Source organism: Lactuca virosa, chromosome 8 (assembly GCF_052849685.1).
Source record: "Lactuca virosa cultivar CGN04683 chromosome 8, Lactuca_virosa_CGN04683_v6, whole genome shotgun sequence".
In the NCBI taxonomy this organism is placed as follows: Eukaryota; Viridiplantae; Streptophyta; class Magnoliopsida; order Asterales; family Asteraceae; genus Lactuca; species Lactuca virosa.
In genome coordinates, this window is record NC_136433.1 from 281,803,791 (window position 1) to 281,815,967 (window position 12,177).

Sequence of the window (12,177 nt, forward strand, 5' to 3'; positions counted from 1 at the left end):
AAAAAATGAATTATGTATTGTCAATATCATGTAATTATCTTATCTATTAAAATGAGTAAGTTTTGATAAACAATGTAATCAATATAATAAATTCAATCAAATAATAGCTTATTGATTCGTAATGAACTTAAAATAGAAAGAAATATAGGTGCCAAGCTATGACACTCAATTTTGTCTCCACACATATAGAAAGAATATGGGCTTTGTTTAATCTAATGAAGTGTACAATTATTTTTACACATGCTACAATTTACTATTGCATGGATTTGAAAGATTTTACCATAACTTCTAGGTACATTTGTGGTCCTTGGACATCCCTCTCTAACTTCTCCTTGTCAAAAAAGTAAATTCCAATTCACCCCACCACTCACTTTATCTTCATATAAATTCATCACTTCACTTGTTATATAAATTCCAAAATTAAAAAAATGGAGAGAAAGAGTAACAAAATTTCCTCTAGAGAAAAGTTGAACATGACAAAGAACGACTTAGTGAATGACAATTATGATCATGAGCTTATGGGCGGCAGCTACGGTGGCGATGGCGAAGATGGTGGAGGTTCTTCCAATGGGGATGTAAAGAAGAAGAAAGGGTGTCAGAATAGTGGTGGTTTGAACAGTGCTACGAGATGTTGTCAAGCTGAAAAATGTACAAGTGATTTAGCTGAAGCCAAACAATATCATCGAAGGCATAGAGTATGTGAGTTTCATGCAAAGGCTCATGCTGCTATTATTGCTGGTATCCACCAAAGATTCTGTCAACAATGTAGCCGGTTAGTCGTTTTTCTATATAATTCATAATAACATAACAAATTTTTGTTGTATATCAAAGATACGCAATCTTCAAACACAAAATTGTATGTTTTACAAGTGGTATCTAAAGATCGTACAAGACTAACCACTTAAATTTTAAATATTAAATGAACAAGTCTTAATCTTTTAATTATAAGTGTAAACATCATTTGTTTAATTAAAAGTGATTTAAATGAACAAGTCTTAATCTTTTAATTGTAGTATTGTTGGAGAATGATAGACTTTACCTTTTACGGGTGCTATTAATTTATGTCAATCATTTTCACATATTGACATAACATGTGAGAATCTTTGTAGTTGTCTTGGAAAATAAATTACAATTTCTCATAAGAACACGTTTTAATCCCCAAGAAAAATTAAAAATGGTGATTTCTTTCTATTATAAAAAAATAGTTTCAGCATTATTTTATATATTGAAATATGAGTGCATTTAAAATTACTTATTAGCTTATTGGCTTTTCAAAAAGCTAATAAATTAAAAAAAATGTTTGACAAACATTAGTTTTATAAGCAAAAAAATTATTTTTCCAAAAAATCAATAAGCATTTTGAAAAGCAATCTTAAACACGCCCTTAGACTTCATCCAACTAACATGACTCAACTTGGAGTCTTTTGTTAAAAAAAATTAGATTTTATTTAGATGACCATTTAATTCTTCAACCATACTAGTAAATATTTTTTGTACTACCACAAAGCCACAAAGGACTACAATAGTTGTCATTTTGAACTTTTTACATGAAATTGAAAAAAGTGTACAACAAAGAAGTCCACACATGGTTTACATTTTTATCAATGGAAAAAAAAAAGTTTATATTGGCCACAACAATCTCTTAGTATTTTGGGAATCAGGTTTCATGAGCTTTCAGAATTCGATGAAGCCAAGAGGAGTTGTAGGAGGCGTTTAGCAGGGCACAATGAAAGGCGAAGGAAGAACTCAATGGAGTTCAAAGGCACTGGGAAGGAACTTGTTTGTGTGCAAAGTGACGATAACAGGTTTCAAATGGTTATAAAAGACCACCAGACTTATAATAAACATTTGCAAACCAGATGAAAAACCTAAATAAATCAAGGCACGGAGTAGTAATTCAACAATAGTGCTTGTAGTAATTCAACAATAGTGCGTGCACGACACACACTATTGTCGAATGCTAAAAAAAGTTGCTTAACCCCATGAGTTTGAATCTCAAAAATGTATCAGTTTCTCTAGTATTATTATGTATAACCATCATTGGTGTTTAAATAATGTTGTGTCGAACTAATTATGTATCATGGAGAATTTGTTTAACCTGATGTTTGTGGAATGTTGAGCATATATATTTAAGAAAACATATAAAAAGTTAAAAGATTCTTTATTTTTACAAAAATATATGTTACAGCTGAATTTTATAACAAAACTATGTTACTTCAATGAAACAATTTATTTTTATAAAAATGTTTATGTCATTTTTTTTAGGTAAAGTAACCTGTTGTTAAATTATGGATTTAACCTATTGTTATGAAACAATTTATTTTTATAAAAAATGTTTGTCATTTTTTTTAGATAAAGTAAAGAACCTGTTGTTAAAATCATGGATTTAACTTATTGTTATTCCTCGTTAAATTTGGCACAATTTTACCCACTCAATGTTCTTTTTACAATTTGTAATCTTTAAAGGGACCACCATAGAATCTTCAGCCTCACGTTATGAGAAAAACTTGATTTTAAACTAGAATGGAATCATTGCGCCGTTGGCGCTGTGGTGATGGAATTAAAATGCATGACAGATTTGCATAGGACTTATGGAACATACCTTTAACAGAGTAGCAATAACACCATAAATAAATGAGACTGAAAGTGATAGTATATAATTTACATAACTCAATCGGTAATTAAGAACTTAGAACTATGTGCCCTAAAAATCAGGGGGAAATCAAACCATCCTGCTCCAAAAATACAGACAAACACGAACAAAGAAACACCAGAAATTTCAAAATCGGAAATCATAACAGTGATTTTCAATGAGACGCGGCTCGGGTTAAGGGGATGAAAGACGGTATGGCTGCAAACACCGGTTGTATATTCCAATCGGATATGCCTTCCGAGTTGCCTTGCCAAAATACGGCCTTTAAGTTCACCCATGGTCAACATAATGCAAAAGAGAAATAGGAAGACCCAAAATTTACTTGCATCCTACGACCATTAGGTTGTCTTCAACAGTAAGAATCTTTGGTCTCTGCAATTTTTAAAAAACACAGAAACATAGAAAAAATAACGATAGAAGGTAATTAAGGTATCTTTTTTAATAAATTGTGTCAATTCGTTATGAATTATCAAGAGTCGTATGTTATAAGAACATATCTGGGAAGAATTCTTAATGAGCAAATTAGATAATAATGTTCTGTTCTCAGAATCTTGCCACAACCTGTAAGATCAAGCATGAACATTTCTCATATCCATTGCCAATTACTGATTATTATGTAATTACTAATCTTTGATTTAAGAGATGGGAAATGAAAACCCATCTACCACAACTATACTGAAGTAATTTATGTAAGTTCATACCAATCATCAAAGCCTTAAATTATGATTTCAGCTGACAAAAACAAAATTGCATACACATATTCAGAAAATAATATGATCATCTAAACTATCAGAAGTTAACAGAAGGTAAAAAAGATTGATTCTTGAATCATGATTCATAAGCTATAGTAATTTATATATAAACTTTCACATATTTCAATCTATAAGTGAACCCTAAAACTTGAAACTGTGAAATAAGGAGATGAGATACACACCATATTTGCCAACATTCCATCGCAGTCAACAACAAATCGAAATGCCAAATCAATTTAGGGCTTAATAAGAACAAAATTCAAGAATTATGAGTTCTAAGATACCTTAAAAGTAATATTGATGAAATGGCATTACATATATGAAACGGAGGTTGAAATCGGTTACATAGCGAGGATTATATTAGCAAAAGATGATCACATCAGACAAGTACATTAGCAAAAGATATGCAGGATAAGAAAACAGGGGCATTTTGGTCTATTTGTGTCTTATGATCTGTGATTTTATGTTGATTTTTTTGGAGGCTAAAAATAATGCTAGACATGAAAGTATAAGATTGTGGCTTGGTTTTACCTGGGATTGGCGCAGTAAAATTGGTAAAGGGCAATTTGGTCTTTTGTGGTTTAAAGAAGGATATTACTATTTTGATCAACTTAACATCTGATGGGAAGGTTTTTGTTGGAATAAGAAGATCAAAAGGAGAAGAAATAAAAGGCTTTTAAAGTGTTCTTGAATGTATAGGTTAATGATGTTGTAGCAAGGGCATTTCTGTTATTTTATAGTTTCTTTCAACTGCGATCCAAATTTGGTTTTCCTAATGATTTGTGATGTTAACGCTGCTTTATATTGGAAATTGAAATAATTAGAAAAGTACAAAAATGTCATGAATTAAAAAAATACTGAAATTGTTTACAAACATTGGTAGTAGACTTGCCTTCTCGAAGAGGTGTTGGAGTAATTCCTCCAACAACAACATAATACCCATCTTGTCTTTCTTTGAGTTAATCAAAAACAGACCAACAAAACCTAAAAAATGCAAACACCCAAATCATTACACAACAAAATCTGGAATTTATACATACTTAAATCACTAAATCAGTCGTATAATATCTCGGTTGGAAAAGAGGTCCATTTATTATAGCCCTATTACAGCTCTTAAAGTATAAATTTGGAATAAAGTAATACATACATTTATAAAAATTTAATATATAAAGAGATTTTGAAAAGAATATTAAGTTTAATATCATAAATGTTATTTAACTAACTTAATTAAAAATATATATATAAATCATAACATATTACGTAACATAATTAATTAACCAATGACCGTTTATAAGATATTGTAAACATATGATTTAATAAGGTAATAAATATATTCAACAGTACATGTTATATATTTTAACTTTATTTGTCGCAATTTATATGCTATTATAAAGAAAATGGCGATTTATCATTTAATTTTAATTTTCCCATGTTTATTCCAACTTTTGCAGTACTTCAAATGGCTAGCCCAACATTAACACTAAGCTTTGACTCACGACATATACCCTTCCCAAATTCAAGCTCAAATTGAGCAGTTCTATAAGGTGGTGCAAGCTTATTCTTCATAATCTTCACCAGAACTTAACTTCCTAATGTCTGTGTACAACACATAAATGACCATTTTACCCGTACATTCCAAAAAACAAATTTCACAACATTCATGAAATGGGACAAAGAAAGAAGAAGGGCAAATAGGTCACTTCATAGGGTGCACCAGATCCAAAAGTAGCTAGCTTTGACCTTACCTAAGTCAAATTTGAAAATTACTTGATTCAGACTATATTTTATCTCCAACAGGTAAAATTTATATACTTTTTGGTACCTGATTAATGAAGATTAAAATAGTTTGTGATGTAGATAATGAATGGCTTAATTTACGAAGTGCCTGACTCATAAGTCTACCTCGCATTGCCATGTGTGCATCACCCATTTCACCATCAACTTCACATTTAGGCACAAGGGCAGCAACCTGATATTACATAACAAACCCATAAGTTTAAAAAAAGATTCTTTTTTTGGGTAAAATTTGTATTTATAAAAATAGAGACCTTACTTACACTCTCTACCACAACAACATCAACTGAACCACTTCTGATAAGATTCTTCTTCGCACCAATTCTCCGTCTCCTTCCAGCTTTCTCCCTTTAATCCCTGTTCGTCTTCTTCTCCCAAAAATATATTTGTGTCTTAGAGTCCAGATCCCTTTACCGCTTTTCAGTCCGCCTGATAAAGTAAAAGAACGCACATCGCTCCTCCAAGGCGTGTGCAATTGGTCATCGACAAACACAACTCTGATGAAACTGGAAGCAAATTGAGATAAGAAGAAAGAGGCGAGGTCAAAGGCGGGGAAGATGAAAACATGGGTGTCAAAAAAACAAAAGGTAGATTTAACAACTTGGACTTTGGGTTAGTAGAATAGGTTGATGGAGAAGCTGAAAGAACTTTCAGAACCTGTAAAATGAGTCGAAGGGTAAAAGGGTCATATTCATATACATCCCTGACTCACAAGCCAACCAAATACACGTTGGATATAATCACAATCAATAAAAGATAATAAATACAAATGAGAAATCACAAATTCAAATTCCTACCTCCATGAGATTAATTCAACATCTCATCATTCTGTATAAAAATCAAAAAGGGAAAATGGTGAGTAACTAAAAGAATACTATAATCGACTGAAATATGTCAAACTTACCTCCCATCCCATAACATTGAAAATCAAGAACCTACTTACATCTGCTAAATGGAGCGTTATTAGTTGAAACATTTCATCAAACAGGTCGTAGGCATGATCAAAACTCCACAGTAGGGCAAAATAGACCATCAATTTCGCCTCTATTGAACAATTACTTACCTCAATTGCACACCGACTGTTATGTTGGTTCCCTGATTTTCTTCAACAGGAATTAAAATTGTCGAAAACCTCCACATTATAATACTTGTTACGTGGGCAATGGTGGTCGAGATAACCCTATGATTGAAAGAGACACAAAGTTATTTCCATTCAAGGTTTTTATCTTCTACTTAGCCACTGCGTCCTCGATCCATAAGTGTAATAAAAAACATTATTTAACCCGAAATTAATTGGCTCTTATTGAGAAAAAAAGACAAAAAAGAAAGAATATGATAGAATAGAGTTATTACATTAAAAGCTTCAAAAAAAAGCCAATGGAGATGCAGAAGTGAAGAACCAGGAGAGGCGACCTCCATCAGTTGGTCAGTCGCCATTGCTGCCCTCCGGCCACACCATCGTCTTTTAACTTACAACCTGCATAATCTGGAATGCCACTAAATGGTGGGAAAAGTGGGATAAGAAGGAAGAGAAGACTATGTACCCTAGAAATCAGGGGGAAATCAAACCAACCTGCTCCAAAAGTACAGACAAACACAAACAAAAAGAAACACCAGAAATTTGAAAATCGGAAATCATAACAATGATTTTCAATGAGACGAGGCTCAGAAAAAGGGGATGAAAGACGGTATGGCTGCAAACACCGGTTGCATATTCCAATCGGATATGCCTTCCGAGTTGCCTTGCCAAAATACGGCCTTCAAGTTCACCCATGGTTGCCGGTGCAAACTGTTTTCACAAACAAATTTCATCATCGCCTCCATCTTTGTAAAGAACAATCAAAATCGGAACCCATCAAAGCAATTATCTACCGTTGGTCTAAGCGGAGGTGAAGCAGCAGAGCCAAGAAGAAAGGAGGGCAGGGTTATCGACTGATATCCAAGAAAGGGAGCTTCAGAATGAGAATAGATCTAATCACAGGAGAAAGATAATGAATGATGTCCATGGCAGTGCAACATCTGATTGGGTGGAAGAGGCGGTGGTGGGAAAAGTGGGATAAGAAGGAAGAGAAGAATAAGATCTACTGCGGCGTTTGAAAGAGAAGAAGAACTTCGGTGGCAAAACATGAATGAAATAAGAAGGAAGAGAAGAATAAGATCTACTGTGGCGTTTGAAAGAGAAGAAGAACTTCGGTGGCAAAACATGAAAGAGAAAGAAGTATACTGGTAATATTTGTTGCAATTTTGTCTTGTAACTTGTAAGCAATCATAATATTTGTTGAGATGTTTTTCTTCATAAAAGCTAATTAGACTAAATACAATTTGAATCCATTATTTGTAATCAACATAAACAACAAATTACACCAAGATTTATCTATAATATTCAAGAGCTCTTGAACACAAATCAAGATTTTTTCACACATCATCACCTCATATTCGATGCAGCACTTGAAGTCGCTGTAGCCACCACCATCTTTCTTCTTTCATTTATCTTCAATCTTGGCGACCTTGGTTTTGTCACTCCTTTTGATGACCTATTTATTCACAAATAACAAACACTTCAATATTTTACAAATTAACATTTTCGATCTACTAAAAATATATTTTATAATTTCTTTTTCTCACAATATTTTACAAATAACAAACACTTCAATATTTTACAAATTAACATTTTCGATCTACTAAAAATATATTTTATAATTTCTTTTTTCTCACAATATTTACCTTCGGGGTAAGAAAGGCTTGTTGAAATTAGGCACCGGTCTTGCATGAGGCACCAAAGTCCTTCTTAATTGTTTTAAAGCCTTTTCTTCTTCCATCTGCAAAATGCAAAATCCAAACACAAATTAAATAAATATTTCTTTTTGATAATTAAAAAAAAAAAAATTTATACCATCTTTGCAGATTCTGCCTCATCTCTGTATCTCTTGTACATCATCTCTTTCTCTTTGACTTTTTGGTCAAACTCGGCTCGATTCACAGCTCTGTGTTCTACATGTAATTCGAATTCTTGAACCTCGGTCAAAGGTCTTCGGATTTTCTCGGGAACTGGAATCGGATCCCTGAAAAATCAAACAAAGTCAACATTTTTTGAAATAAAAAATAATAATAATTGAAAGTAGGTTGCTATTTCTTACTCTTTTAAGATTGGTTGAGCTTTGAATAATCTCATCTTAGCTTCTTCCTCTTCCTTCCTCTTTCTTTCTTCCATTTCCCTTTGCATTTCCTCTTCATGTCTCACCACACTCTCTAATTGAAACGGTTCTGGTTTTGTGCACTGTTTTGGCTCCGGTTTTGGAGGAACCTTTTTATATAATAAATTCAATTTTATAAATATAAATTATATAAAAAAAAAAAAAAAAAAAAAAGTAGGGTTTTGTTTAGTTTAGTTTAGTTTTGTATGCATACCACAGGGTAATCGGTGGTATATGGATAAGGGGTAGCTTTGGGAATCCTGGCTTTCTCCTCTTCGATTTGTTTATGAATAATTTCCATGACAAATTTTTTTTCCTTTTCTGCCCCTCGTTCCTCGGTGTGTAGATGGAAAGGATTTGGTGCAGTGAGTTTAGGAATCGGTTTCTGGTAGGCGGAAGAATCTGAGCATAACGAGAGCTGTAAAACGAAATCAAATAGTAAGAGGCGGCAGAGGGTGGTGTTGGTGGTGGTGGTGCTCGTAACTAACCTTATCAAACAATTCGGAAACATTTGGAATTGGTGGTGGAATCCTTTCATCAATTGCGAAGTGGAATTCTTGAGGGATTGTGACTTGTCGTTTTTTGTTGCAAAATAGCCCCAACTCACCTTTACTTTCAAATATCTACAAAAAATTTCAAACAATAAAAATGAGTGTTTGGGAGGGCAATTATGGTCAAGTCATTTACACACATAAAAAGATCAAGAATGCATAAGATAATTTTGGCGGGTACAAAAATGATAAATTTGAGTTTTTGACCAGGGGCATTATCGTAATTTTACACACTTAAGAGATCGAGAATGCATAAGAGAGATCAAGAAAGAATGTGTCCCTATCCCATCTTTCCCACATCTGGCGAGGGGACAAAAAATGAGAATTTTGATCAGGGGCATTATGGTAATTTTATACCTTCTTGTTCAAAGGTCTGGCTTTGAACTTAGGTGCTTTCTCGAGTTCTTCTTGTTCTAATTCTTCAGTTGTTTTAATAGTTGGAGGTCGTGCTCTCGCTAATGTTTGTAGTGGTGGTGTCTTAGGTGTAGTAAGATGTGGCTTCCATTTATGAACAACCTTCTACAAAATAAAAAAAATAAAAATAAAAACAATCAGCCAAAATACAACTTTTAAAAAAAATATCCAAAAAAATAAAATAAAAAGTTTTTTTTTTTCACCTGTGGGGCTGCTTCATTTGATGCAACAGTTGAAGTTTCTGCATTCTGACTGGCTCTTTCCATTGTCTGCAAATGAAATTCTTGGAATTCGGGAACCTGAGGTGTGCTTCTTTTCATTGCGGGTAATGTTGGAGCTTCGAGTATCTGTTTAAAAAAACATTTTTTTTTTCTTTTTTAACAAAATGAAAAAAAAGCCATTTTTGATTTCTTGATAATATTATAATATTATTATTACTATTACCTTTTTGTTGACTGGACGAGCTTTGAATTTTGGGATTTTGGCCATTAATTCTTCTTCCAGCTCTGCTGAACTTTTGAGTTTAACTGATCGAATACGTTGTGAGGTTTCAAATGCGGGTTCTTTTGGTCTTGTCAGTGTTAATTTTGTTGGCTTTCTTTGCATCATTTGATTACTACTATCACCCTATAAACAAAAAAACTGGTTATTAGATGAAATTTCATATTAACAAACTTATTTAGGGTTAAAAGAAATTAGAAAAAAAAATGTTACATGTGAGATTGAAGAAGGCCGAGGAGGCAGATTGAGATCCCTTGTGCCTGATTGAAATTTCCTCATCATTTCCGCAACAGAAACAAATGGAATCTGTGCATTTTCACGAACGTACATCTTTTCGTTTGAAGAACAATACAAAAAAGTTAAATTAAAATCATTTCTATAGAGATTTATTATTTATTATAATAATAATAATAAATAAATGAACAAACCTTTCTTTCTTCCTTTCTTGGTAAGTTAGTGTTGTGTCCTTTTGTAACAAAACCTGGTCTTGTTTTGTGGGGTAAAATTTGTGTTTTGATATTAAGAATTTGTCGTGTTTTTCCTCCTTCAAGTTTCTGCCTCTTTATGGCTTGGTTTTCTTGAACGAAAAGATTAGGAGTTCCAGTAGCTTTATTTGTTTGATTTGTTGGTGTTTTAGTGGCTTTGAGTTGTGATGATTGACTTTTTGACTTGAGAGCTGATGGATTCTTCAATGCACTAGCAATCTTTCGTGCTGTTTGATGATTCTTGGACACTGTTTGAGAACTGACACGTGGTTTTGGGGTGTCGTTGACTTTCTGGTCAACAGATAACTAGTAAAAACAAAAACAAGAAGTTTTGGTTAGAAATGGAAAGTTGAATAAAATAAAAGATTTCTTCTTTTCAAGTAGAATACCTGATTGGGAAGGCTTTCTTTGTGTCCATTTGTTTCATCTTTTGAGGTTACATCTTCCTTACTTTCAACAGAATCAAGCTCAGTTTTTTTACTGATTTTGTTGAAAAAAGAAGAGAGAGTTAAATAACGATTGTAAGCATAATGGGAATTCCAAATTAGAAAGTTGAGTTGCAAGACCTTTGTGTGTTGTTCAATGCATCTTTAGAGGTTTCATCTTCCTTACAAGTATCTGCTGACATTTGTTTCTCGGGTTCCAAATTGATTTTCTTAATGGTGTTCAATGAAATTGTTGAATCAGATGATTCCTGAAATAAAAATCAAACATGAAAATTGTAAGCAAAACCAACAAGGAAGATGGATTTAGAAAAATCATGGCTTTTTTATTACCTTTTGAGAGTCAGCTTCCCTAAAATCACATAGGCTCTCTAACTCAACAGCTCTGGTAGTCTTGACCTTGTGCATATAAGCTGTATCAAAAAGGAAACAGAAGCTTAAAATAAGTCGTGTTCTGAAGTCCATAGTGTTGATTGTAATTGTAATTTGAACTCCAAACGAACAAAGGAATCAAAGTGAAGATTCATGAACAAGAAACCTAGCAGTTAAAATTCATCTGATGTATTAGTAAACCCTAGAAACCTTAATCCCTAAATCAAACAGGTCACAAACACATAACAATGATCTATGGTTTGGGAAATTGTTATATCACTCAAAAAGAACCAAAATATTAAAGGCTGGATTAAAGAACATGAAGTAATATTGCAGATAGACTTATCCGAAAAAAGAATTAGCAAACCCTAGATATCGTTTTCCCCAAAATCAACCAAGATCGCAATCAAAATTCAACCTAAAAACGTGGAATTATAAGAAACAACTTACGTGAAGGAGCATAGGTAAGAGCCGTATCAAACCAGAGCTGTGCTACACGCATCTCATCTTCAGTCTCTCCTAGGATGAAATCAAAGAATTTGGGCGCTGAGTATTCATAATCTGTATCAATCATCATATCCCCTGATTCCTCCATCATAGCAAACCGGATTTACAGCTTTGCAACTTGGGAAACAAATACGGAGTGAAATTGATGGAAACAGAGGGCAAAAGAGATGGAAGAAATTTTGGTTTGTTAGGGTTTGAGGGCGAGAGATTTGGAGCGGGGAAAATGTAGGTTGGAGTCTGGGGAAGGAGAAGAAGTAACGTTCGGATTCATTAACGGTCGAATTATTTGAAAACTGAAGAGAGAGAAAATACGACCTGTAAAGACCCATTTCTACAACGGCTAGAAGAAGAAGGCATAAACGCCGCCGTTTTGGTGACGTCGATGTTTAACATACGAAACATATATGTAATTCTAGTAAGTTTTTATGGTATGCTCGTATAACCCCTCTACTTTTAAAACATGACGAAAATCTAGACTTTCATTATTTCATTAGTTATTACACGGTTTGAT

At 33.2% G+C, this 12,177-nt stretch overlaps 2 protein-coding genes and 2 long non-coding RNA genes across 5 annotated transcripts; 1 reads left to right on the top strand and 3 right to left on the bottom strand.

Annotated features, from left to right (window-relative positions):
• Positions 1–405: 405 nt before the first annotated feature.
• On the top strand, positions 406–2,087 carry LOC145132298 (squamosa promoter-binding-like protein 4). Its single transcript, XM_079067036.1, has 2 exons — positions 406–772; positions 1,662–2,087. The coding sequence occupies exons 1-2, from the start codon at positions 429–431 to the stop codon at positions 1,861–1,863; spliced, it is 546 nt and encodes a 181-aa protein (XP_078923162.1). The 5' UTR covers positions 406–428; the 3' UTR covers positions 1,864–2,087.
• A 2,722-nt stretch (positions 2,088–4,809) lies between these two features.
• LOC145128240 (uncharacterized) lies at positions 4,810–5,845 on the bottom strand. The gene is made up of 3 exons (XR_013716768.1): positions 5,454–5,845; positions 5,228–5,374; positions 4,810–5,150 (listed from the first exon to the last, which is right to left on the bottom strand). It is a non-coding gene; the product is annotated as an uncharacterized LOC145128240 (long non-coding RNA).
• Positions 5,846–6,858: 1,013 nt separating this feature from the next.
• Positions 6,859–7,265, bottom strand: LOC145134626 (uncharacterized). Its single transcript, XR_013719244.1, has 2 exons — positions 7,072–7,265; positions 6,859–6,988 (listed from the first exon to the last, which is right to left on the bottom strand). It is a non-coding gene; the product is annotated as an uncharacterized LOC145134626 (long non-coding RNA).
• A 240-nt stretch (positions 7,266–7,505) lies between these two features.
• On the bottom strand, positions 7,506–11,916 carry TPX2 (targeting protein for XKLP2). Of its 2 annotated transcripts, none has more exons than XM_079069217.1 (15): positions 11,610–11,916; positions 11,121–11,200; positions 10,911–11,038; positions 10,734–10,824; positions 10,288–10,650; positions 10,073–10,189; positions 9,803–9,985; positions 9,562–9,705; positions 9,302–9,460; positions 8,882–9,016; positions 8,608–8,811; positions 8,337–8,503; positions 8,093–8,261; positions 7,924–8,018; positions 7,506–7,733 (listed from the first exon to the last, which is right to left on the bottom strand). In XM_079069217.1, the coding sequence occupies exons 1-15, from the start codon at positions 11,755–11,757 to the stop codon at positions 7,625–7,627; spliced, it is 2,292 nt and encodes a 763-aa protein (XP_078925343.1). In that variant the 5' UTR covers positions 11,758–11,916; the 3' UTR covers positions 7,506–7,624. The 2 variants fall into 2 exon arrangements, with proteins under 2 accessions (XP_078925343.1, XP_078925342.1); XM_079069216.1 differs by having other exon boundaries at positions 9,302–9,463; positions 11,610–11,915.
• Positions 11,917–12,177: the final 261 nt, after the last annotated feature.